This window comes from Centropristis striata, chromosome 6 (assembly GCF_030273125.1).
Source record: "Centropristis striata isolate RG_2023a ecotype Rhode Island chromosome 6, C.striata_1.0, whole genome shotgun sequence".
Taxonomy (NCBI): Eukaryota; Metazoa; Chordata; class Actinopteri; order Perciformes; family Serranidae; genus Centropristis; species Centropristis striata.
The window spans coordinates 32641704-32668327 of record NC_081522.1 but is presented as its reverse complement, the minus strand read 5'-3'; the positions used below and the strand labels follow the sequence as shown (position 1 = coordinate 32668327).

Below are 26624 nucleotides of genomic sequence, written 5' to 3'. Positions count from 1 at the left end.
CTTCTGATCTTCATCCTACTAAATTTATCACTTGTAGAGGTCAATTTTCCATAACCACTGCTGTGCTGTTTGGACTTATCTCAGTCAGGTTATATGAATATATTGGACACAAACTGTCCCCTTTCTCATTGCAAGAAAAAACAGCTCAGCATCATCTGCTTCAAATCATCTTCTTCTACAGTGTAAATGTTTGAAACCAGACCGGGATATGTGTTCTTTTGTTGCTGCAGCAGGTCTGTAAAGTGTTTTAAAAAACAGTTGAAGCTCCTGAATGATGTCACACATCAGCAGAGAGGACATCTCACATGTTTTTAATCATTCCCATGTGAAAGTGTGTTTGAGGACTTTATCTCAGAAACAGAACGAAGCTGTCAGCGACAACAACACGGACTGTGTGTGTGTGTGTGTGTGTGTGTGCGCGCGTGTGTGTCAGCCTGTCTCCTCTCGTCTCACTCTGATACACACTCCGTGTCGTCTCTGAGTGAAACCGGATGTGAGTCTCCATCATTTGTTCACATTAACACCGCGAGTCCCAGCGGAGCCTCCGTCAGTGTCAGAGACGCCGTTTAGTCCCGAGGTGAGTGACAGTAAAGGGACGGGGGACGGTTTGAAGTCGCTGTCGATTAAGAAGACGAGCCTGAAGTTTACAGAGCGCTGACTGACTGTAAACTCGACTGTAAACGGTTTGATGTGCAGTAACGCGAACTGTCACACTGTCAGAGACTGAACACTGACGTAAAGTTCCTTATGATGGACAGAGTGTTTGTCTCCGGGACATGTAAGACACATGACAGGTAAACAGCTTAGTACCACATGGTTAGAGAGCAGAAGACGGATCCAACATTTATCTGAACAGTTGAGCTCCTTTCATGTGTTCAATGCACTTTGAGCTTCAGATCGGAGGTGAAGATCACTTCAGTGGGAGGTCCTGAGAGTCCTGATCCAGGACATTACACACAGATACATCAGCTGATCACACAGGAAACAGAAAGCTGATCAGGCTCAGTTGGTAGAGCGGTCGCCCATGGATCGGAAGGTTGGTGGTTCGATCCCCGACCACGGCAGCCTACATGTCGAAGTATCCTTGAGGAAGATACTGCTCCCGATGCTGCGTTCATCAGTGTGTGAATGAATTCCCAATGGTGGCACACTGGTGCCACCTGCCACCAGCCTCGGCCACCAGTGTGAATTGGTGAATGAGCGTAGTGTGTAGTGTAAAGCACTTTGGATAAAAGCACTATATAAGTGCACTCCATTTACCATTTTCTGCCGAGCTAGGCTAAACACATCCAGAAACTCTTCCTGTTCTGTGAAATATGACGGCTCATCAGGCAAGGTTATTATAGTTAACAAAAATTAACGAAATAACAAACACTTGAATTGAAAAAACATTTTCTTTAACTGAAATAAAAATAAAAACGAGAGTTTAAAAAAAAAACGAAAACTAACTGAAACTGTATTGTGTTAACAAAGCTAACTATTAAACTATTAAAGTGAAAATGTCCTGCGTTTTCGTCTTTGTCAACTTTTTTCATACAGGAAGCATTGGTAAATATATTTATTGAGACTGGGACGTCTACACGACTATGTGAGTTGATTGCCTTCAAAAAGTTCAACACTCGAACCGAAATTCAAAACACCCAGAGCTGCAAGAGTTAATAACCTTATTTGGGCTAAGATGGATAGTAAAAGGAAATAAATACATTTTGAATCTCACACCCTTACCCTAACCACATTCCAAAAAACACTCAAACTAATAAAAACTAAACTAAAACAAAGCATTTTCAAAAAATAAAAACTAGCAAACTCACTCTAAAAACTAATTAAAACTATCATATTGCCCCCTCCCCCAGCTTGATTTAAAGATTTTTTTTTTAAAATATATAAAATACACCCACTGATACACATTAAGAAAATTAAGGATTTAACTAGAAAGAAAAAAATGTGTTTTAAATCGTTAAATTTAGTTTGGATCTCAGTCTGTTAAACAACTAGTCAGTAATGTGATAAACATTATTTTTAGTCTGAATATGATGATACAGTGAAGAGAAATCTTTCTGCAAATGTTCTAACCACACATCTATCTGTAACATTAAAGCATGACTTACCCCCTTCAGAGTGACACAGGCGTGAGGAGAGAGGTCACACAAACACAGAGTGATGATTAAACACAGGAACAACAAACTGACTGCAGGAAACATCTGCACTAAGCTTCAGTCATAGTCCGTTTACTGAAAGTTTACATCTAAAAGCTTCTGATTTCTGAAGGGACTTTGGTACAATGGCTCGACTCTCTGTAGGTTTCTGGAGGTTCAAAAGATTCAGAAGGTCACTTACGTGCTGTTGCGGTGATGGATGGTTGGAGAGGAGGAGGAAGAGCAGATAAAATAAGAGAAGACAGATATTTAGTTAACATCTGGAAATCATGTTACTATGAAATGAGAAAATATTATGACATTATTAACTATCTGAAAATGGTAAAGGGGAATTATTCTTACATTTTTCTTTGTGAGTGTGTTACTGAACCTTCACTGAGTGAAACCTTCAGATGTTAACAGGTGCATCTCTATATCAAACTGTAGGTTAATAATTATAATTCCCTACAGTAACTGTTATCTTTGGAAACCTTGTAACTTCTGTGAACACTGAGCCTCATGCAGCAACATTCTTAAATTTCTTATATTTTCTTTTGATTTTCTGTTCGGAGATAAAATAAGAGACTGGAGATGAACCAAGTGTTCTGAACCATTCAAATCCAGATGACCCAGGTGTGCTGAATGATGAATAATAATAATAATTGTATATTAGTATAGGTAACTTCCTTACTTCAGTAAAAGTACTAATACTGTAAAATTACTCCACTACAAGTAAAAGTCCTGCATTCAAAACTTACGAAGTAAAAGTATAAAAGTATCAGCATCAAAATGTACTTAAAGTATCAAAAGTAAAAGTACTCATTATACAGAATGGACCCACTCAGATTGTTTTATATATTTTAAATATACTATTGGATTATTACTATTGATACTTTTATGTAAGCAGTGTTTTAATTTGAAATGACATGGCTCATTAAACTACTTAATATACTTTTATAAGATTAAATACATTTTTTAAAAAGTCATGTTTTTTTATGTTAAATCTCAGAAAAATCTCAGAAAAGTCTTAAAAGTAACTAAAGCTGTCAGCTACATATAGTGTAGTAAAAGTATAAAGCTACATAAAATGGAAATACTCAAGTAAAGTACAAGTACCTCATAATTATACTTTTAGTACTTGAGTAAATGTATTTAGTTACTTTGCACCACTGGAGCTCAGTACTCTATTATGTGTCGAGTATGAATATCGGCTCAGATTCATAATCTTTGACTGCATTTGATCAGATTGTTCCTGACAGAAGTCAAAGGTTTGTTTGTTTAAGATGATAATTACCATTCATTAAAAGTTCTTGTGTGTCAGATTGTAAAAAACAAACATGGAAAATGTTTGTGTTTCTTAATGCCAGATATTGTTGTATAACATGTTGTTTTAAAGCTGAAAGAGTTCAAACAGTTAAACTGATCTGATGCTTCAGAAGCTCAGGTATGTGCAGAGAATACTGACACATTAAAGAAGGTAAAACATCTTCAACACACACACACACACACACACACACACACACACACCACATGTCAATCTTTTTCTCTCCATAAAGAAGTCTTTAGCTTTATAGTTTGAGGTGAAAAAAAAACTCATTAAAGTAGAGAGGCACTGAAGCCTCCTGCAGTGAATCCAAAGCGTTGTATGGATTATTGATTTTTGATTTGCAGCTCAGAGCCTTTTTATCAGATCCATTAGCTCCTTAACGATTACAGACAAAAAGTTAATTATGTAATTATGGAGCCAATAAGTAACTTGTCTGCTTTGCTTTGCTCTGCTGGGGCTTAAACATTATCTCCTGTGTACACATCATCATCATCATCATCATCATCATGAGCAGTGAGTGGCGAGCGGCAGCAGCAGCAGCAGCCGGGGACCCGAGCAGATTAACACACACGGTAAATTGAAATCTCCTCCGGCCGTCTGGGAAACCATTAAATAATCACAACAGCAGCCCCTTCCAATCAATCCACTGCTGCTGCTGCTGTGTGTGTGTGTGTGTGTGTGTGTGTGTGTGTGTGTGTGTGTGTGTGTCAAACTGCATATTTCACACCATTTATCAACTAAAAGCAAAAAGAGAAAAAAGAAACTGATCTTTAGAATGAATGAAAGTCTTCAGCAGGTGACCAGCAGGATGGAGATCAGGTGTTAACGTGACATTCAACAAGTTCTCCAACATAAACGGCTAAAGAGGTTGTGTGTCAGTACCACAAATTACGGCACGTAGGTACGTATTGTGGCTCGCGTTTCATAGCACATATGTACGTACTGCGGCTCGCAGTGTAAAAAAGGCTCGATTTCTGTGGATTTATGTTGTAAAACCACTGACCTAGGTTTGGGGAAAAACACTTCTGGTAAGGCGTTATAAAGGATAGTTTAAACAGCAAATAAATGTAAGTTAATGCCGGAAGTGAAGTAGTTACAAGGGTCACATGACCGCAAGTTACGTAAAAAACGTTCAAAAACGTGATTCACATAACTTAAGTTGATGTTGTACTTTTGATTTCACACGGGACGCAAACCCCGCACTTGTGGATGAAAATCCGCTGCTTGTTCGACCCATCCACTACCCCAACTTCCAACTGAATGCGGAAATCCACGTTTTTAAACTTTGCTTGGCTGTCAATCACTACAACGCCAGCAAGATGGTGGACACATAACAGCAGTCGGTGAAATACGGAGACATAACTCGTTTTTCGCTGCCGTTTTTGACGAGCATGTCTTTCTGAAATATTTGGTTCTGGAGTCTCAGTGACTGACACACTAGTTCACAGGACCACCTCGCCCCCTGGCGTGCATACTACATTGAATTTCACAGACTTTTGCGTCATCGTATGCACATAGATTTCCTCCTAAAGATGCTCGTCCAAACGCAGAAAAAAAAGTGAGAATGCAACGGCACTTTTGCGTTTTCTGTCCAGATCGTCTCCATCTAAACAAGTCTGTGGGGAAAGTCTACCTGGGCCCAACGTCATCAAGTGGAAACTGGAATTCCATAATTTCACAGACATTTCAAGTCTTCATCAAGGCCCTGGGAGTCAGACTGAGGGCCTTTTTACACCTGAAAGTCTGGACCAAGGTTTGTATTTTTAGTTTCCTTGTAAATATTTGATCTGGTTAGTTTTGGTTGAACCAGAGATGAGTTAGAAGCGAGATGTTTCACTGATGAGTAACTTAATATAATAGAGCTGTCCTTCGACATGTTGACCTGCTGGTGGCGCTGATGAAAAGTCCTCATGAGGGGAAAGTGAAGATCCAACAGCTGCTGAGATGTTTCAAACAGATGTTGGTGATGTTGTTGCAGCTGCAGGCTGACAGTGAACCGTGAGGATGTTTACAGCAGCAGCAGCAGCAGCAGCAGCAGGATTACGGAGGTTAAACTCTCTCTGCTGCTGATTGTTGTGTCTGCGGAGGTTAACACCGTCAACTCGAGAGGTTGAAGCAGTAACTGACCTTGACTGTACGTCACCTCGGGGTTAAACCACAGAATCATGTAATGGGATAATGAAAAAGCTGCGACAGGCTGCAGTGTGTGTGTGTGTGTGTGTGTGTGTGTATGTGTGTCTGTGCATGTGTGTGTGTGTGTCTGTGTGTGTGTGTGTGTGTGTGTGTGTGTGTGTGTCTGTCTGTGTGTCTGTCACTGTGCGCTTGTGTGTATGCCTGTGTGTGTGTGTGTGTGTCGGTGTGTGTTGGTGTGCACATGTGTGTATGTCTGTCTGTGTGTTTCTGTGTGTGTGTATCTGTGTGTCTGTGTGTGTGTTTGTGCGTGTGTGTGTGTGTGTCTGTTTGCGTGCGTGTGTGTGTATATCAGTGTATCTGTGTGTGTGTTTCAGTGTGTATGTCTATGTGTGTGTCAGCGTGCGTGTGTGTATGTGTGTCTCTCACTGTGCTTGTGTGTCTGTGTGTCACTGTGTGTGTGTGCGTGTGTGTGTGTGTGTGTGTGTGTGTGTGTGTGTCACTGTGTGTGTGCATGTGCGCTAATTTATTTTGTATTTCCGGAAACTGCAGAAAAATAACCTGACTGAATGTTGTATAAATATGAGTTCATCAGTTAACCCTCTGGACCATTAAATTATGGAGCATATTGTGTTTGGGGTGAAATGGTTTTAGATATTCATTCAGTTGTCAGTAGTTGGCTGATACTAAACATTCAGTACTGTGTTATTCTTTACGAAAGAGTTTTATGTTTATATTTTATATATTGCTGTGAAAAACAATGGCACAGTGAATAAAATGTGAGGTACAATGAGATAAACAGTTGGTGATTTGTTGAATCGGACACACACACACACGAACGCACACACACACACACACACACACACACATACACCCCTCACCGATCTGACGTTGATGTCAGCTCCGGACAGCAGCATCAGGTCCACGCTCTCCTGTCGGCCCTGCTTGGCTGCCCAGTGGAGCGCCGTCTGAAAACACACACACACACACACACACACACACACACACACACACACACACCTTCAGTATGAACACACACACAGTTTACTTCACACAGCACAAACTGAGCAGTAACCCTAGACTCAACATAGTAAGAGCCGCATGTACTTTCACTATTAAATGATAACTACAGGTTTCCAGTTGAATTCTTTATTTTTTTTTTCTTTATTTCCAGTTGAAATTCTTTTATTTAACTTTCTGTTCTGGGTGAATATGAATAAATAAATAACCAAACGCGTGTGATACAGAGAGATTTACTGCCTTCACTTCTACGCTCCTCTGCGTATCACATGCATGCAAAATTGGATTTTTGCGTATGCACTACACGTAATTTGAAACTGTAAAATTGTTATTTGTATGCTGATTGGTAACACCAGGTGGGTATTTACCGTTTTATCAAATAAAAAGCCAAAAATATTCAGATTAGTGTCATATGAGGCAAAAAAAGTAAATATTTTTGAAATCTTGAAAAGGACTGAAACCATAAATTGATTAAATGAGATGCAGATAAATGATTAATGAATGGATAGAAACATTTCAGCTTCAGTTAAACATCTCCTCTCTGATTAGATATTTGTCTGTTTATCTCACAGAAGAATTAAATATTATGAATGAAAAATAATCTGATCCAGATGTTTTGGAACATGAGACCATAACGTTAACGAGCTGAACAAGACACACACACACACACACACACACACACACACACACAGTGTAATCAAGTGATTTAAACAGTCAAGGACAGTAATCTCGTTAATGAGTGTCATCAGTGTTTCTCTCTAATGTTTATTATCTCTAAAATGTGACAATCTGCTCATATTAATAATAAATACATAGTTCACTTTATTATCATCGTTTTGAATAAAACATCATCATGTTTACAAAAACAGAGTGTTTGTCCTCAGTGAGTCCATCAACAAACACTTTGTTTTCATAAAAAAACAGATTCATTCATTCCACCATTCATTCATTCCACATTCATTCCAACAAACAAAACTTTTTCAGGACTGATTGGATGGTTGTGTCAGCCAATATTGAAGTAAATAATTTATGTTCAAACTGTGTTTCAAGTAAATATTACACACTAAATTACTGATACATGTCAAAGTATCACATGACATGACATTCACAGATGTTATTAAAGGATGTATCTGGAGAGAAAATATGGAAATACAGTTTTTATTCATTCTGATTTAAATTTCTAATGAAACAATCAGCATATTAAGGGTTTAATCGATTATTTACACAGAATATAAAACTCTGGAGACGTCGAACAAACTGTTTTCTGGAGATTATCAAATTTTTCAGTAGGAGTGTTTTAAAACAGCACTTTTTACAACCCTGTGTAAATGTAATGTTTTTGTTGAAACTATTTATTGTTTTTTTTTTGTTCTATCAGATAGTCTATATATTCAGAGCCTCCGTTCGACTGAAACATTTTTTGGTTTTCTCAAAAATTTGGTTTTAAACAATACTAATAATACTATTGACAGCTGAGGATTTGTAAAGGTTCAGACTGAATCTACTGACTGGAGTTTAAAATCTACTGAGGGTCTCCACACAGCACGATGCTATCGCTAATGCTAACAGGCTCTACTGACAAACACCAACACAGAGAGTAACTTACAAACTTCATGTGGCCGAGGGATTTCAGGATAAGAGGAATAATACAAAGAAACGGACAAGCAGATTTGATTAAATAGTAAGCTACAAAAAGTGTTTTGTAGCATCAACATTTCTTTTATGGGAAAATGTGTTTTATTTTGAAATTCACAACAACAAAGGCCTGAAGAGGCGCCAATCTGGTCGAGTATGGGGGCCGCAGCAGGTTGTTATCAGCTCATATCAGCTCGCTGTTTCGCTTTATTTTGTTACATTTCGCTTAAATTCACTTTGTTCAGTTTACACTAAAACCATTTCTCTGAGGTTAGGGCTAAAGCGTTCCTGGTTAGTTCGCCCACACTAATGGACTGATATGGATATATATCAGCCGATTTAGAACGCACAAGTGTCACAAGTGTCAATAATCTGAGAGTAACTACAGAAACAACGTCCCTCTGATCTCAGTAGGTGGTCTTCTGTCTGAATTGGACTGAAGACGAGTCAACATCAGCCCGCTGTAATCTGCTTTATAAAGATTAACACCAACTCCTTTCAGCCCAGGCAACCATAGTGACCATAGTAACCACAGTAACCATTGTAACCACATTAACCATCTGAGTGTTCTGTCTCCGCCGTCTTTCTGTCTTTTAAAAAAGAATAAAATCATCAGATCAGGTTTGAGAACGCAGAACTGGTCTGGAATATAAAATTTATTGCCCAGTTCAGACTGACATGGTCCTCCTGGTCCTGTTCTCTGGACCTTCTTGTCCTGGTCCTGGTCCTCCTGGTCCTGTTCTCTGGACCTCCTGGTCCTGGTCCTGTTCTCTTGTCCTCCTTGTCCTGGTCCTGGTTCTAGTCCTCTTGGCCTTCCTGGTCCCGTTCTTTGGACCTTCTTGTCCTGGTCCTGGTCTCTGGACTTCCTGGTCCTGGTCCTGGTTCTGGTCCTCCTGGCCCTCCTGATCCTGTTCCTGGCCCTCCTCGTCCTGGTCCTCCTGGTCCTGTTTTCTGGACCTCTTTGTCCAGGTCCTGGTTCTGGTCCTTCTTGCCCTCCTGTTCCTGGCCCTCCTGGTCCTGTTTTCTGGACCTCCTTGTCCTGGTCCTAGCCCCCCTGTTGCTGTTTTAAACTGTTTCAGACCAGTGAAACTGTGTTTTCTGAGCGTGTTTTCACTCTGATGTTGCTCGTTCAGGCAACAGCTGAGAGCATGAAGACAGAGCGGGTCATCAGGGCGAGGGGTGGGGGTGGGGGGGACGGTTTTATTTTGGCGGTGTCTGTGTGTTGGCGTGCTGCTGCAGAATGACTGCTGGGCCCTGGGAGGGACGCCACGCTTTTCATTACAAGGTGCTAACTGAACCCCGTCTCGCCTGCCGGACGCTTCCGACAACCGCTGAGACTGTTTGGGCCTCCACCTGAGTCACACACACACACACACACACACACACACACACACGAACACTGACAGCACTCTGAGCTGCTGTGACTGAAACTTTAACTTAAAATTCTAAATTATTTACAAACATTAGAACTCAGACAGGATTTAATCCTCTGCAGTGGTCGAGAAATGTTCAGATTCAACATATTTGATTAAAACATATTGAGATTCAGCATATCAACATTTATTCTGGCTAGGTTGGATGCCCACACATCCTGACTATCAATGACAAGTTGTGATTCAATCAAACAGCAGAAACAGCGTCGCCAGATGTTAAACTATTGAACCTGATCCTTAAAATGATTGTATTCCTGGACAGTTATCACAAATTAATCATGACATACACAACAAAAGGGTAAAAATTAGTAATTTTACAAAACATGGTTTTCTTGATAATGGTTTTGGTTATTATCAATAAAACCATGAAAAATGGCTAGATATCAGCTCTGAAATTAAACTCTTATGAGCTATTTTTGTTGTTATCATTATATTTGTTCAAACAAATGTACCTTTAGTTGTATTTTTTTATGGTAGACGCCTGATACTAACTAAACTATGAATGTTCCTATAAATAGCTCTGTGCCATAATGTCTCCTCTTTGACTGATGTTAGATCCTAGCAGTGTAACCAGGTGTACTATATAATTATCACATCTGAACAATAATTATTATATTGGTATTATAAAGATCATATTCTTGCAATAATATTGTATTTGTACAAAATTATCATGAAAAAATACAAATGCCGTGATGGTGGATAATCTGACCCTTTAGAGATGCTTGGTGGTTTGTTTGTTTGTTTGTTCTGTGCTGCTTTCAACACGATCAGGACAGTAAATATGACGTCTGTGTTTACACAATCATGGATGGTGTAGGGGATGTTTTTGTGTTCAAATGAAGGGTTTTTGAAGCCAATTTATTATTTTACTTAGTTTATAGCTGTCATGTGTTGTAATGCAGATTATGAACATTCTTCCAGTCATGCTGTAGGCTTTTACAGAAACAGTGGACTGATGGACACGGCTGTCAGACTTTAAAAAGAAAAAGATGTGTGTAGATTTGTAGCCATGTCAAAATGTCAGTTCACTCTGTGTGTTTAAAATGACTAATTTTTACCTTTTTCTTCTGGAGGTCATGATTAATGTGTAATGACTGTCCACAGAATACAATGTTTTAAGGATCTAGTTCAATAGTTTAACATCTGGCGACGCTGTTTCTGCTGTTGGAGATCAGTCACTTTACTTGCAGGTTGACACAACTTGTAATTGAGAGTCAGGCCAGCCAGAATAAATGATGATATGCTGAATCTCAACATTTTTTAACCAAATATGTTGAATATGAACAATTCTGAACCACTGAACCCTGTTGTTATCGTCACATGTGATGACCACGACTTAAAACATCACGTAAACATGTGACCATTACTGTTTTAAACACTAAAAACATTTTGTTAAGTTTAGCCACAAAAACCAGTTGGTTGAAGTTCAGTGAAAACGACAGGATGAGGCTCATTAATTCTAAAACAATGGGGGGGAAATGGATCAAAACCAACAACAGCAAAGTGGAAAAAAGCAAGTTTGAATTTGTGCAGAAGTGTCACCAGGAATGAAACAGTGATTTGTGTTAAATAGGTTTACACAAAGAAACAGAAAATGACATTGTAGTTGTTTTAAGCCTATTTGTGATGGTTTTGAGTCTCTTTTTGCTCTGTTGTATCTTTTGTAGTGGTTGTGAGCCTCTCTGAGGTTGTTTTGAACCCCTTTGTGATCATTTTTAGCCTCTTTAATGTTGTTTTGACACTCTTTGTGCTCATTATGAGCCTCTTTTGGCTGTATTTTATCTTTTGTAGTGGTTTTGAACTTCTTTATATTGGCCACTACTTAAAATGTGATGTAAACATGTGACCATTACTGTTTTAAACACTAAAAACGGGTAAGTTTTGCCACCAAAACCCTTTGGTTGATGTTCAGTAGAAAAGAACATCATGAGGCTTTTCATCAGAATCAACTGACAAACAATTAATGCAAATGTAGGCTCATTAATTCTGAAACAATGAAAAAAATGGATGAAAACCAACAACAGCAAAGAGGAAAAAAAATGGGTTTATTCATGCAGAATCAGCGGCTCCACTGCTGCTGAACAAACGTCAGGAGAAACACGACGACGCGCCACAAACGCCGCGTGTGACACATTCACACATTTGCGAACATGACGGACACCTGTCCGCCCCAGCAGGACGCTCCCGCCGCCGTTAAACAGTCGGAGCTATCGTCCTCCAACAGATCCGGGAGGGGAGCGTCGACAGTGACCCGGTACAAACTCCCAACAGTGGGCCCGGGCGCGGCGGGCATCTGTTGGCCCTTTGGTGGTTGAGGAGTGACGGGCAGAATGAGTTAGCGGCGCTCCTCTGAAAGCAGCAGGGAAAGAGCACATCAAACAGGAGGAGATCTCACTGCTTCGTTTTGATCAAGTGAAGCATGAAAAGAGAGTAATACTCTTCCACCATTGATGTTGTTATTTCTGCATGGGGAGGTCCTGCAGCTAATGGGAGGGGGGAGGAGGGGGGAGGCCATATGGACGGCTCCTTTTGCAGAAGCTCTTGAATAGGAAGCTTAGACTCCCATAATGCCGTGTGAAATTTTACTTCTGGCATGGCAGCGAGCTTTCAAAGCCGGCCTGCAACAGTTCGACCATATGTGCCCGTTTGAAGGAGCGTCTCTTTCACTGGGTGTAGAATCACACTTTGACTTAACAATGAATCTGAAGAACATATGTTGGGACTCTCAGAGCTGCTGGAACAGATTAGCGAGCTCTCTGGCTGCTGAGCGGCTGAGAACCGGACTTCAGATTCTCAGTGAAACTATGAAATCAGGAAGCGAAAGTAAGAGTGGCTGAAAGATCTGCTGGCTGATTGTGCGACGATCAGTTCCTCCATCTGCTGCGGAGCGGCTGCTCGCCTTCAGGCTCCCTGTTTGCTCAAATATTAATTACCATGTAATTACAATATCATTACACTTCCCCATTGTCTGAGCTGCGGGGCCGGCCCCTAATGAGCATGAGTTCTACATCCTGCTGCAGCGTCCAGCCGCTAATCAGGGACGGATTATCACACAACGGGCCCCCAGGCACAGACATGGACCCGTCCCCCCCGTCCCTCCTTCTGAGGAGCAGGAACCCCACACTGAGGGGACATAGAGTGGCCACAAAGAAACACTTAACGACCACAAAGAGACACAAAATGACCACAAGGAGACAGAAAGTTACCACAAAGAGACACAAAATGACCACAAGGAGACAGAAATTAACTAAAAAGACACCAAAAACAACCACAAAGTGACACAAATGACAACAAAGAGAAACAAAATGACCACAAGGAGACACAAAATGACTACAGAGAGACACAAAACAACCACAAAGTGACACAAATAACCACAAAGAGACAGAAAATTACCACAAAGGGACAAAAAAAACGACAAAGAGACACAAAATGACTACAAAGAGACAAAACAACCACAAAGAGACACAAAATTACATTGTAGTTGTTTTGAGCCTCTTTTGGCTGTACTGTATCTTTTGTAGTGGTTTTGAGCCTCTTTCTTGTTGGTTAAAGTGTCGTTGTGATTCCTGAGTCTTCGTGGTAATTTTTGAGCTTCTTTAATGTTGTTTTTTAGCCTCTTTGAAACAATTTTAAATATTCGTTTTTGTGTTTTTCTGTAGCCATTTTGAGAGTCTTTGTAGTCATTTTATGTTTTTATTGTGTTTTGTTGTAGTTGTTTTGCGCGTCTTTGTGGTCATTTTGATCTTCTTTATTGTTGTTTTGACCCCCTTTGTTTTTGTTTTGAGCCTCTTTCTTGTTGGTTAAAGTGTTGTTGTGGTTTTGAGCCTCTTTGATTCGATTTTATGTATTTTTTGTGTTTTGCTGAAGATGTTTTGAGCATCTTTGTGGTCAATTTGAACCTCTTTACTGCTTTTTTAAAGTGTTGTTGTGGTTGTGTGAGTCTTTGTAATCATTTTGAGCCTCTTTAATGTTGTTTTGAGCCTCTTTGAATCTATTTTATGTTCTTTTGTGTGTGTGTTTTGCTGTAGTTGTTTTAAGCGTCTTTGTGGTCATTTTATGTCTCTATGGTTGTCACTCTTGTATCCACAAAGATTATTTTTCTCCTTCTTTTTCTTCTTTTACCACTTTGGAGGAAAAAATGAGTCGCTTGGGCCACTCGAAAACTAATGAAATTTGGCACAGTTGTCGGGCTTGGCGAAAATTGCAATCTGATATGGGTTTCAGGAATGGGCGTGGCAAATTGGCTCTGTAGCGCCCCCTACATTATTTCCTGAGCTCCAAGATTAACGAAAATTTATAAAATTCGGTAGGCATATAGAACTCTTCCAGACGAACAAAAAAGTCAGCAGGACCCATATCCTAAACTCAACAAGAAGTCGTTTGGATTGATTTTCCAACAAAACTGTAAACAGTCATTTTCAAACAGAGGTTGTGGCCCCGGGGCGCTTATCCTCCATTGGGCCCCTGAGGACCCGTTCAGTAATCCGTCCATGCTGCTAATATTAACCTGCCAGCAGACGGTTGGAGGAGGAAACAGAGGAGAGCTTATAAAGAGAAGCGGTAGGAGGTAGTTGTGTATGTAGGACAGTGTTCAGCGGGGTGTCAGGTGTTCAGAGCTGTCAGACGACTACACGCCTCGCAAAGCAACGCCGCCGCCTCACCGCTGCTGCTGCTGCACACAAACCTGCCAGGAGAGCGGACGTCCCATTTACATCAACTGCATTTTACATTAACACACACACACTGCTCGCTTCAAAGAGCAGGCATACGTCCGAACACCCAACTCCTTCAGACTGCAACCAGACAGACAGACAGACGGAAAGAAGGAGGTGATCTCAGCGCCGAGCTAATCGAGGCAGAAGCGAGTATGTCGTCGTGTTTACATGATTCATGTTCACGCAGCCAAAAGGAGAAAAGACAACTTACCCCCTTCATGTACGGCGCCGTTCACATCACACGAGGTCGTCAGCCGAGGAGGAGTCGCATCGAGAGAAACAAAGACACAACGTTTTCAGTTCTTCTGCCTCCTTTTAGTGCAGAAATAATGTTATTAATACCTCTCTAACCCAGACTGTGGCCCTCAGCATGTCAGGAGAGAAGCTTTAAAGTATTTCAGCAATACCTGCAATATCATATACTGTTATATTAAGTGGTGGAATGTAAGTACTGTACTTAGGTACAATTCTGAGGTACTTGTACTTTACTTGAGTATTTCCATTTTATGTAGCTTTATACTTCTACTCCACTACATTTTAAGGCAAATATTGTACTTTTTACTCCACTACATTTAGCTGACAGCTTTAGTTAATGTTCAGGTTGAGATTTAACATAAAAAACATGATGCATTTAAAGTGATTAGATGTCTGTTTTTAAATTAGACCTTATAACTGTATATTAGGTAGTAAAAAGGAGCCCTGTCTTTACAAAATGAAAGCACTGCTTACATAAACGCATCAATACAAATAATGTAATAATATATTTAGAATATATAAAACAATCTGAGTGGGACTATTCTGCATAAATTACTCCACTACAAGTAAAAGTCCTGCATTCAAAACTAACTGAAGTAAAAGTACAAAAGTATCAGCATCAAAATGTTCTTAAAGTATCAGAAGTAAAAGTACTCGTTATGCAAAATGGACCCACTCAGATTATTATATACACAGTTGCCCATAAAGTTGGAATGATTTTGTTTTCAGGCACAATAATCTATTAATTGTGGTTTCATTTTCATTGTGATACGTTTGGAAGAGATGAATTAATAATAATTTGAGAAGATATACACTTACTATCTGTCAATAATAAATAACATTGTCACAACCATTTCATGGAGAGAGGTAAAAATGTTTTATTTTAAACCAACTTTATGGGTGACCGTGTATTTTCCAAATATATTATTGGAGTATTATTCTTAATGCATTGATGTAAGCGGCATTTTAATTTTCTCAAGGTAGGGCTCATTTTAAATACTTAATATACTGTTATAAATGTCTAATCACCATAAATGAATCATGTTTTTCATGTTAAATCTCAACCTGGGAAGTAACTAAAGCTGTCAGCAAAATGTAGCGTAGTAAAAGTTCTATATTTGCCTCAAAAGTACCTCAAAATGATACTTAAGTACAGTACTTGGTTACTTTCCACCACTGTATATGATATATATCAAATATTTCATATTTAAAATGTTTTGTGCAGAATAACAGTTATAATGACAAAAACACAAGTTGTATTTCTCTGATAAATTATTTTTACAACGTCCGTTTCTATGTTTCCAGCCTCTCCTGTCCTCTCCCCTCTGCTCTGTGTAAACAGATTTTCAGTGAATATTTGTCACATGACTTTTCGTCTCAGCAGAATCAATCTTGTCTTCACAGTGTCGCTGAAGAGCAGAATTTAATGTTTTTAACAGGATCTGGTTAGTGCACACTTTATTTAGGACACTTTTTAAATGACACATGTAGAATAAAGTGATTTTGACAGAAACATCTATATTTAAAGCTTCGTTTTTTTTTCTAATGGTACACAAGTTAGAATATTTAAACTCAGATTAAACAGTAAACATCATTCTTTTCTGCTCAGTTGAATCTATTTCTGGAGCTCAGTTTGGGTCCATGTTTGTGAGAGAAGGTGAGAGCTGTGGTCTGGATCCAGGTCCAGACTCTCAGAGTGTGTTCACACTTTATTGAAATGTGTGTGTGTGTGTGTGTGTGTGTGTTGTGTGTGAGGGCATTTATCTGCCTCTCCTCCTGACGGGATCAGACTTTATCTGATTCATCGCAGCAGCTTCTGATCCAAACTAAGAGGATCGTTCATTTCAATAAGCAGATTACTGAACATTTCATTTCCTTAAGCCAATTGTTTTCTCAAAGCGCTTTTAAAGCCGCCGCCGAGTCTCGCTGACGGTGTGAAGCCAAGCCGCGGAAGACTGAAGAAAGACCCGCCGGCTGATAACTGACACTGTTATTCTGCCAGCTTTAACCAACAGGCAGCAATCACCTGTAATATCAACTGAACTCATAAATATCTTATAAATAACTAACTAACGCACTGGAATTCAGGCTCGATACTGAACATTTTTGTTCAAATGTATCAGCTCAGTGTATTCTCAGGGTCTGAGGACGAAGAGTTGTTTTAAGGTGAATTTGTTATATGAGACTCTGGGATTTATTAATGAAATTTAACTAAATCTACTAAATACAATGATGAAAATAACACAGCGTTCAGTTTTTACTCACAGAGACGAAATCCTGCCGAGAGCAGAGAAGAAGCAGAGTGAAAAGAGAAGTGAAGAGCGATATTAAAGAGAAACAAGCTGTTAGACACACACACACACACACACACACACACAGCTGGGCTTTATGTTTAAAACTAACTCAACATGCTAACAGGCTAACTCATGCTAACAGCTATAATGTTTGTCATCATAGCTTAGCTTGTTAGCATAACCCTAACCCTAAATTCCTTGAACAGTAAACCCTAACCATAATCCTAAACCCTAACCATAAACCCTAACCATGACCATAAACCCAAACCATAAACCCTAAACCCCTAACCCTAAACATACACCCTAAACCCTAACCATAACCCTATCAGTTAGCAGTAAACCTGAACAGCCTGAACATCCCTATCTATTTTCATTTAAATAAAAAAATAAAATTAAAGAATGCCCATCTGTGATTTTTGGTTGAATTTAGGCTACAAAACCACTTCTCTACAGAAAATGTCCCTGTTAAGGCATAATAAAAGACAGTTTAAACAGTAAATAAATGCATGTAAATGCTGGAAGTGAAGAATTTATTTATGTAGTTACGAGGAAGTGAAATAGTTCAGTAAAAATGTGATGCAGAAAAAGACGTCGTTTCTACTAGCAGCTCAGTGCGGTTTACGTTTGGAGTCAGTGGCGTCCTCTAGTGGCCATAGTAATTATAATTAACGGTGAGGTGGAATTTAAAGCATAAAAGTGTCAGTGAGAGTGGGAGGGAGGGGAGATGGTCAAACAAACGCAAGACTTTCACCCAGGAGAACAGCGTTGTGAAAACAAGAGTAAACCATGTGATTCAAACATCACTTGACTTCCTGCATCACATTTTTACTGAACTATGTCCCTTCCCATATAGTCCCGTCGTCCTCGTAACTACATACATAAAAACTTCACTTCCAGCATTAACATCATTTATTTACTGTTTAAACTGTCTCTGTAGGTTTTGTAGCCTAAATTCAACCAAACTGCAGCCTTTTTTACACAACAGTGAACCTTAAGTTTCTGTATAATGATGCATGTGCTATTATTAGAAAATACTGTACTAGTGAAAATCCTGTACTAACATTTAGGTTGTAGATCTTGTTGCCTTTGTAGCCTCATTTCCCTTTATTTAATCTCTGACAGAACAAAACTAAAGTAGTTCACCTCTGGTGTCATGAAGTGAAATAACAATAATTAACTTTAACTTAGATCTAAAGTTATACTTGAACTCTGATGTGTCTGATTTGAGAGCCGTACCTTCTTGAAGACGAGGCCGGGCTCCTGAGTGAGCAGCTGGCGTTGAGTGGACACGTTCCCCACAGCGCAGCTCCTCAACCAGAGCTTCTCCACAGGATCCAGCTGGACCCTGTGGAACAGGGACTGAGAGAGGGAGGAGGGGAGGGGTCCATCAGGTGACTTTTTATTCACAAAAGTTTGTTTGTCTTTAAGTAATAATTTAAACAACATCATGTCCACAGTTTGTCTCTTTCAGCTGCAGAGAGAAATACTTCTACGAGATAAGATTTCCTTTATTAGTCCCACAACGGGGACATTTCTAAAAAGTCTTCTACATCAGCTTCCTCTAACGCTCCATCATGTGTGGGTATTTTCCTCCGCAGTCCGTCTCTGTCCTCGTTGTCCTCTGTGCTGCAGGGCAGGAGGCCTGATGCCATTAGTGGTGTTTATTGTCCTGCAGGGTGCTGTGAAGCACCACCCAGTCCTTTAATCAGAGTCCTGCAGGGCTGTCCTCACCGTTCACTGAGACACCTCAGTGTTAATTACACAGCCTGGACAGACACAGAGGGACGCTGTCCTTCAGCCTGTCAGCACACACTGAGGGACGGAGAGTGTCCTCAGAACTACAGCACACACTGAGGGACAGAGTGTGTCCTCATAACTACTGTCAACACACGCAGAGGGACAGAGAGGGCCGGACATGTGTCTTTTTTTTATCATTTTTTACAGCTTCTTGTATTTGATTTTATAAAGTTGTGTTGTAGTGTTCAAAATAATAGCAGTCCAATGTAGGGTTGTCAAAAGTATCTATACTCAAAAAAGTATTGATACTAAAACGTATCCGGATACGATACTCATTTTCAAAGGTATTGAGTATCTGAAGCTTGTTATCATAGTTGCAGTTTCTTTTTGCACAGCTGTTTTTTATTATAAATATTTAACTGGTTGTTCTGTTTATTTTTACATGTTGCATTTTACTTGTTGATAAAAATATTTCTGTTAAATTTTGGGTCTTTGTTTTTATCTTTGTGGTATCGAAAATGGTATCGAAAATATTTTCCTGAGTATCGGTATCGAGTTGAAAATTTTAGTATCGTGACAACCCTAGTCCAATGTGACTAACCAGATTAATCCAGGTTTTTAGTATATATTTTTATTGCTACATGGCAAACAAGGTACCAGTAGGTGCAGTAGATTCTCAGAAAACCAACAAGACCCAGCATTCATGATATGCACGCTCTTAAGGCTGTGCAATTGGGCAATTAGTTGAAAGGGGTGTGTTCAATGAATTGTGGAATGTTGTTAGAGAATCTTGGAGTGGAATAACAGCTGAAAGGTGCCACAAGTTGGTTGACTCCCTGCCACACAGATGTGAAGCAGTTATAAAAAAAATGTGGTCATACAACTAAATATTAGTTTAGTGATTCACAGGATTGCTAAATCCTAGAAACAAAAAACTTGTACAAAAGAGTTTAAAGTTTGTAAAGTCAACTGCAGACACTGCTATATTTTTGAACACACCCTTTCAACTAATTGCCCAATTGCACCTACTGGTACCTTGTTTGCCATGTAGCAATAAAAAATATACTAAAAACCTGGCTTAATCTGGTTAGTCACATTGGATTGCTGTTATTTTGAACACTAATGAATATTCCTTTTAATATTAACTATTTTCTGTTTTTATACATACTTTTCTTATTGTTTCATGTATTGATATTACATTTTGTGACTGACCATGACGGAGGAGGCGGCGACGCTCCGGCTGTCGTCCTCTTCACTCTGAAAAACAAACAAACAAACTGAATATTAATAATCAATGATTACGCTTAATACTTTCAGCTTCAATTTCACTTTAAAAAAATCTGTTGAAGAACAATAAAAGTTATTTACTCAAACTATCTGAAGGTAAAATGCATTGCCAGTGGTGGAAAGTAACCAGTGGTGGAAGAAGTATTCAGATGCCTTAATTAAGTAAATGTACTAATACCACACTGTGAAATTACTCCACTACAAGTAAAAGTCCTGCATTCAAAACTTACTGGAGTAAAAGTACAAAAGTATCAAACTAAAAGTGGCAAAATGGCAAATGGCTCATTTTAACCACTTAATATACTGTTATGTGGTTAAATTTAATAAAAAGTCTAATCACTCTAAATTGATCATGTTTTTTATGTTTAATCTCCACCTGAAAAGTAACTAAATCTGTCAGCTAAATGTAGTGGAGTAGAAGCATTAAGTTACATAAAATGGAATACTCAAGTAAAGTACAAGTACCTCAAAATTGTACTTAAGTACAGTACTTGAGTAAATGTACATAGTTACATTCTTCCACTGAAAGTAACATTTACTGATGTAAAACATTAAGATACTTGTTTTATTCCTCCAAATATTTTTTCTATTTTCTAATATTGCATATATTTTTACTCAGTATACTACACTCTTATTGTAAAATAAAGCTGTTTGTTTTTTTGCTTGAAATTCTTTTTGTCTTCAAATATTGCAATTTATTTAAATAAATGAACTTTTCTTTTCAATGTAACTCCCCAAAAAATATAAAATATTTTCATATTTTTATTTTATTTTTATAAATTATTTTTACTCAATTCTTAAATATTTCTTGAGATAAATCGGGTGGGGGTTTTTTTGCTCGCAATTTTCTGACTTCATTTGCCAAATATAACATTTTTTTCTCTAAGACAACTTTTTCCTTCTGATATTATGACCTTTTCCTTCTCATACCGGCCCAAACGATCTGTTGTTCATCTTTGTTGTTGTGTGGAAACTGGAAATATTAATGAACTAAACTGACATGAGATCAGCTGTAGTAACAGTTTTCTCCTCTGTGTGTGTGTGTACACAGGAGAACTTTTGCATTTATAATGATCTTTGAGATAATTCAGCTGTTGTTGTGTAATTGTTTGCAGAGAGAGTGATTATATAAGACGCTGCAGACACAGAGTGAACCTCCCTGAAGGAGCGATAACAGGAGAAAATCTAACAAATCCATTAAATCCCTAAAAAGACGGTTACAAGTCTCAAAGGCTGCTTTCATCTCTGCACCTGACATCTTTATTTACTGTCTGCTGTCAGAGCATTAATGAGAGCCGCTCCATTATTTCCTTTATTCTTTCATCAATAAATCTCTTTCATCTTTCCTTTTTCGCCCATTGTGTCTCTCATTTCTTCCTTTTATTCTCCTCAGTTCTGCAGCAGTTCTCTTTGTGTGATTTCTCTCCACAGAGCAGTAACGTACATGTGAGGAATGTGGGGATTTTACACTTATGAAAACAATTGATGAGCCTTATTGTGGTGGTACACTGTTTATCGTAGAAAGAAACTGTAAAAACAGGAATTACCATTAGGAAAAGTGAGCAAAGGAAGCTTAAAATCACTTTATTTTACATGTCATTTAGATTGTGTCCAAAAATGTGTTCAAGCGTTTGCTTGAACCAGATCCTGATAAAAACATTAAAAATTAATTCAAATTCACTGTGAAGCCATGATTGATTTTGCTGAGACGATCAGCATCGTCATGTGGCAAATGACTGATAATCTCTTTACACAGAGCTGAGGGGAGAGGACAGGAGAGGCTGGAAACATGCAAAAGTTCAATATGTAGAATATGTGGAGCAAACATCTCTTTCCAACATTTGTGATACTTGTGGGCACATAGAAAAGTGTTGTATATATAAGTTCCATTTCAACTTTTTTTCTTCTTTTTTATGATTTATGTCATTATAACTGTGTTATTTTGTACAAAAGACATGTTTGAGTTGCTCCCACTTCTAGCTGATTCCATAGAGCTGCAGGACTTAGATTTTATATATATATTGTATATACTGCAGTGAAATACAAGGACAGAGTAAGTAAAAGCTGCTCGTTGTGGTTCAGAGAATTAACCCTTTATCCTCCAAAATGGGGTCGTAGAACCACATGGATTTCTCAGCGAAGACCAGGCTACATCACAGATAATAACACCATGCCATCGGACCAATCAGTATCATATAATAGTAATAATAATAAATCAATTGACCTTGATTTGTAACTTAAAAATGAAACAAGTCACAAAAGTAAAAGTCTTGTTATATCCTCCGATAACATGGTTAGTAGAGGTGGGAAAAATTGTTACAGCATAGTATCGCGATATTTTGCGTGGCGATATATCGATTCATGGCCACCAAGTATCGATATTTAGCGTTCTGGCATCCGTCAGTTTTTTCACTTTAAGGAATATACTGGATATACTGGTATCATATGAAGCTAGAAGATCTAAGGAATCTATAGGCACCACAGGAATTTGTCAAAATAACGCTGCAAAGTTAGGCTTTTTTATGATTAATTTAAAAAAAAAAAAATTCAGAGCAGTGAAGCTTAAAGTTGAGGAAAGTTTGATAAAATGCTGCAGTTGTTGTTGTCCATACATGTTTAATATCAGTTCAGTTCAGTTTGACTGAATACTTTGTTGGTCAGTCTGTGGGTTTGACTCTCATTGTGGAGAAATAAAAAGACTGAAGTGAGATGAATAGACTGAGAATTTTCTCTTATTTGACAAAACAATTCTTGATTGAATTTAATTTTGTGGACACAAAATGCAGTTAAACGGTTAAATCGCAATATATTGTATCGCAATACTAAGTAAAAGGATAAAATCGTATCATGGGGCCTTTGCTGGTTCACACCTTTAATGGTTACGTTGAAATTTTAAATTTCCAAGCATTTCAATGAGTTCCCTATAAAGGGCTATACTTGTATTTGACTCAACAGAAAGCAGATTTGAAAGTATTTATTAATAATAAAAGAAGCATTTTATGATTTAGGTTGAAAGTGTCATGAGAATGATATTTAAAGATTGTTATTTTGTGTTAAATCGCTCCACGACAGGCGATCACTGAGCATCATGGGTAATAACAGGTGAAACTCTGCTTGAAGCAGCGCTGCTTCCTCCTGCACAGCACGACGACGTGAGGAGAAACTCCTGGTGTTATGATGGACATTCACAGGCTGTGTGAAGCTCCGACACCACAGAAGAAAAGTCCCAGGAGAGAGAGGAGGAGGAGGAGGAAGCTGCTCGTTAGTATTAGTCACTGAGGTGTTTTTGTAGATGATGGCGCCGAGGTGAATTAAAGGTAAAAAAAAAAAAAAAAAGAGTTAAAAAGCCCCGTTGTGTGTTTACATGTTTATTTTTAAAATGATAATATATGTAAATGCTGAGGATATTTAAATGTGATTGTTGCTCATTTTACTGTTTATGAATTCCAGATGAATCAAGCACAAAGTGTTTGTCGTCCTAAAATCAAGTTTTAGTTAAGTTGAATGAGGCTCAATTTCTGCAGTAAATTTGAAGGTTTCAGTTTTGGGACGCATATAAATAAAACACAATGCAATAATGTGCTGACCCTTTGTGACAGACATTCAACTTAAAATTGTACAAAGACGATACTTAATCGGCTTCATGGATTTTTGTGAATATAAACTCTATATATAAACTGTGAATTTGATTTAATAGGAGTAAGTAAAGAGTAAATGAATGTTCTTGTCCACATTTAAAATACAGACAAAGTGAGAGACTAGGAGAGATATTTAGAGACTAGAATCAGGGACGAGGAGGCCAGGCTCATCTGAGATGGACTGACACAAAGTGGAAAAATGTGCTGTGGTCTGAGAAGCCCACATTTCAAATACAGACAAATTCAGGGTTGAGGAGACAAAGTCAGAGACAAGGAGACATATTGACGCAAAGTAGTCTGATGAGTCTAAATTTCTACCGTTTTTTTGTGAAACGTGGACATGTGTCCTCCGGGCTGAAGAGGAAAAGGATCCAGACTGTTAGCAGCATCTGTGATGGTACCGGGGTGTGTAAGTGCCCGTGGCATCATGGGTAAATGTCACATCTGTGATGGCTCCTGAACCAACTCCTGTTGTGAGCTACACATGTGTGAAATGTAACTCATTTGATTAAAAAAATGTACAAATCGTATGCACAGGGTCAGATTTACCCAAAGCAAACCAGGCATGGATATTTTTCAGACACCCTCAGACATCAACATTCCTCCAGGTCAGAGATCAGAGCTAGCTTTCTGTCAAAAGCTGTAGCGATTTGGACTAGCTAACGGGGAGAGGCGCCAGTGTCATGCATGTCTCTCGTAATACGAGGCTATGTTTATTCCAATGGAAGCTGCTCAGTAAAAGGGTTGGTGTCGTGTCTGACTCAGAACCGGGTGAGCAGACAAGAGAAACGGGTTCAGCAGCCTTTACAAACAACATGACAGAAGGGGACGCTGATGGAGGAAAATAAGAAGAGAAAAGGAGAGAGTGACCGAGTAAGAGGCTGCAAGTGAGTTTGATTGCTGGTCGTTTGCTGGACTTCTGGTTCACAACAGCAGACTACATTTCTCTACAACACATCTGTGCTGCTCATCTGTATCACTGTGGACACTGAATACATTCATTGAACGTCAGATGTTAAACAAATCAAATAAATTAATTATACCCGTTTTAGTTGGTCTCTCTCAACGGCACAGAGTTGGTCTTGGTCTTGTTAGCCAGCTAATGCTAGCACGCTAGCGTTCACCGGCTAACGTTACCTCGCTAGCAATCGCCAGCTATGGTTAGCACGCTATGAGAAGCCGCTAACTTTAGCATGCTAGCGCTAGCCCAGATCAATCACATTGCAGTTAAACAAATCAAATAAATGAATGATACACATTTTAGTCGGTCTCTCTCTCAAAGGCACCAAGTTGGTCTTGTTGGTCCGATAACCCCGCCCCCAGCCCCTGACGTAGCGAGTCTCGGTTCAAGACCAGCAAAGAGTTGGTGCCGCTGTGGAACCTGTTTTCCTGGCCAGGAGCCAGCTCTTTGGCAGTGGAAAACCAAAGAACCGTTAACAATTGGGCACTGGCCCGGGCACCAGCTGGGATCCCCCTCTGGTGGAAAAACCCTGATAGAGACAATCATGCTCTCATTCACATCTACAGGCAATTTAGAGTCACCATTTAAAGTGCATGTGTTTGGACTGTGGGAGGAAGTAACTCACCGCAGTATCCGGTGAGAACCCATTCTGACATGGGGAGAACATGCAAACTCCACACAGGAGAGCTGCAGGCCGGAGTTGAACCGACGACCCTCTTGCTGTGAGCAAGAGTGCTAACCACTACGCCACCGTGTATATATTCAAAATGCAGAAAATTCATATGATTTTCTGTATTCTTTACTGGTGAGAAACCGCTTTTAACCTTTTTAGTCTGAGCTTCATCGTGTCTCCCCCCGGTCCTCCCTGCTGAAGCTGGGGCTGCAGAAAAAGGCAACAGATGATAAATAAACTCAGCTGGTTCTGAGTGGAGGAGATGTGAACGGGCTCCTGTTTCTTCCCCCAAACTCCAGAACAAAGTGTTCGTCTGTTAGCATCACAAAAGCCTTACCGCCGCCACTTCCACTCCTCCGTCTATTCATCCTGTCACAACACTGCCTCCTCCTCCCCCTCCTCCCCCACAGATCCTCTGACAGCCCCCCCTCTCACCACCGTTTAGGAGCAGCCTCCTTTGTGTGCCAATTGCCGACCCTAATTGGTGGCACTTACAAGCCGCTCCGTCAAACCGGCAAGAGGCGAAATTCTTGGAGAGGGGGCCAGAGGACAGAGGAGACGAGGAGAAGAAGAAAACACAACAGTGAATGACACAAAGTCTGTCTTCTGACATTTTCACTTGGTTAAATCAATTTCAGAGTGTCTTTGTTGTTGTTTTCTTCATATTTTTTTCCCATAAAGAGGAAATAAAACCATCAAAGACATCCTGGAAGTGTTTGTTTCATCCGTTTCAACTCCTCTGATGAAGGTTATTAGCAACATTAATGAGACAAAAAGACGTTTGTCAAGAATTCAATTAAAGATATTGATCCCCAGAGGTTTGCTCACACTCACAGAGAAGAAACATGAAAGAAATGAGGATTAATTACATATTTAAGATATCAGAGGGGTGACATTTAAAAAAGCTCTATACATTATATACAAAACTGTTTCTGTTTAATATAAAAATATCAGATTTGTACAGATGTTCTGTCTCTTTTAATTACGTGGCTGAATTAAATCACATTATTTAACTTGATTAAACAGAAACATGCTTTAATATGACATCACATATTACATTTTATAAAAGAGCTGTAAGAATCATAAACAGAGCTGATTATTAGCTGGTACATTTGGAAGTAATATGATGCTGTTAGAAATATAATAAGCACCTTTTAAAGTACTACTACTGCTGTAGTAATACTGTGAAATATCTATAATACTACAGTATTGCTTAAAGTTGTATTTAGTTAATTAATACTGAAAAATATATATAATACTACAGATTTAATACTGCAGAATATCTATAACACTACAGTTAAATTTGATGTTCTGTTTAGTTCATTAATACTGCATAATATCTATAACAGAACAGTTTAATTTAAGTTGCATGTAGTTCATTTAT

The 26624-nt window shown here is 39.0% G+C and overlaps 1 protein-coding gene across 1 annotated transcript in view; it reads right to left on the bottom strand.

Annotated features, from left to right (window-relative positions):
- Window positions 1–1957: 1957 nt before the first annotated feature.
- The window catches only part of LOC131973831 (ankyrin repeat domain-containing protein SOWAHC), a 29770-nt gene continuing 5103 nt past the window's right edge, over window positions 1958–26624 (bottom strand). Inside the window, exons 2-5 of the mRNA XM_059335927.1 lie at window positions 19894–19938; window positions 18181–18303; window positions 6474–6560; window positions 1958–2340 (exon numbers count right to left, since the gene is read on the bottom strand). Of these exons, the coding sequence (XP_059191910.1) occupies window positions 2218–2340; window positions 6474–6560; window positions 18181–18303; window positions 19894–19938 (378 nt within the window). The 3' untranslated portion in view covers window positions 1958–2217. The remainder of the gene's footprint in view (window positions 2341–6473; window positions 6561–18180; window positions 18304–19893; window positions 19939–26624) is intronic.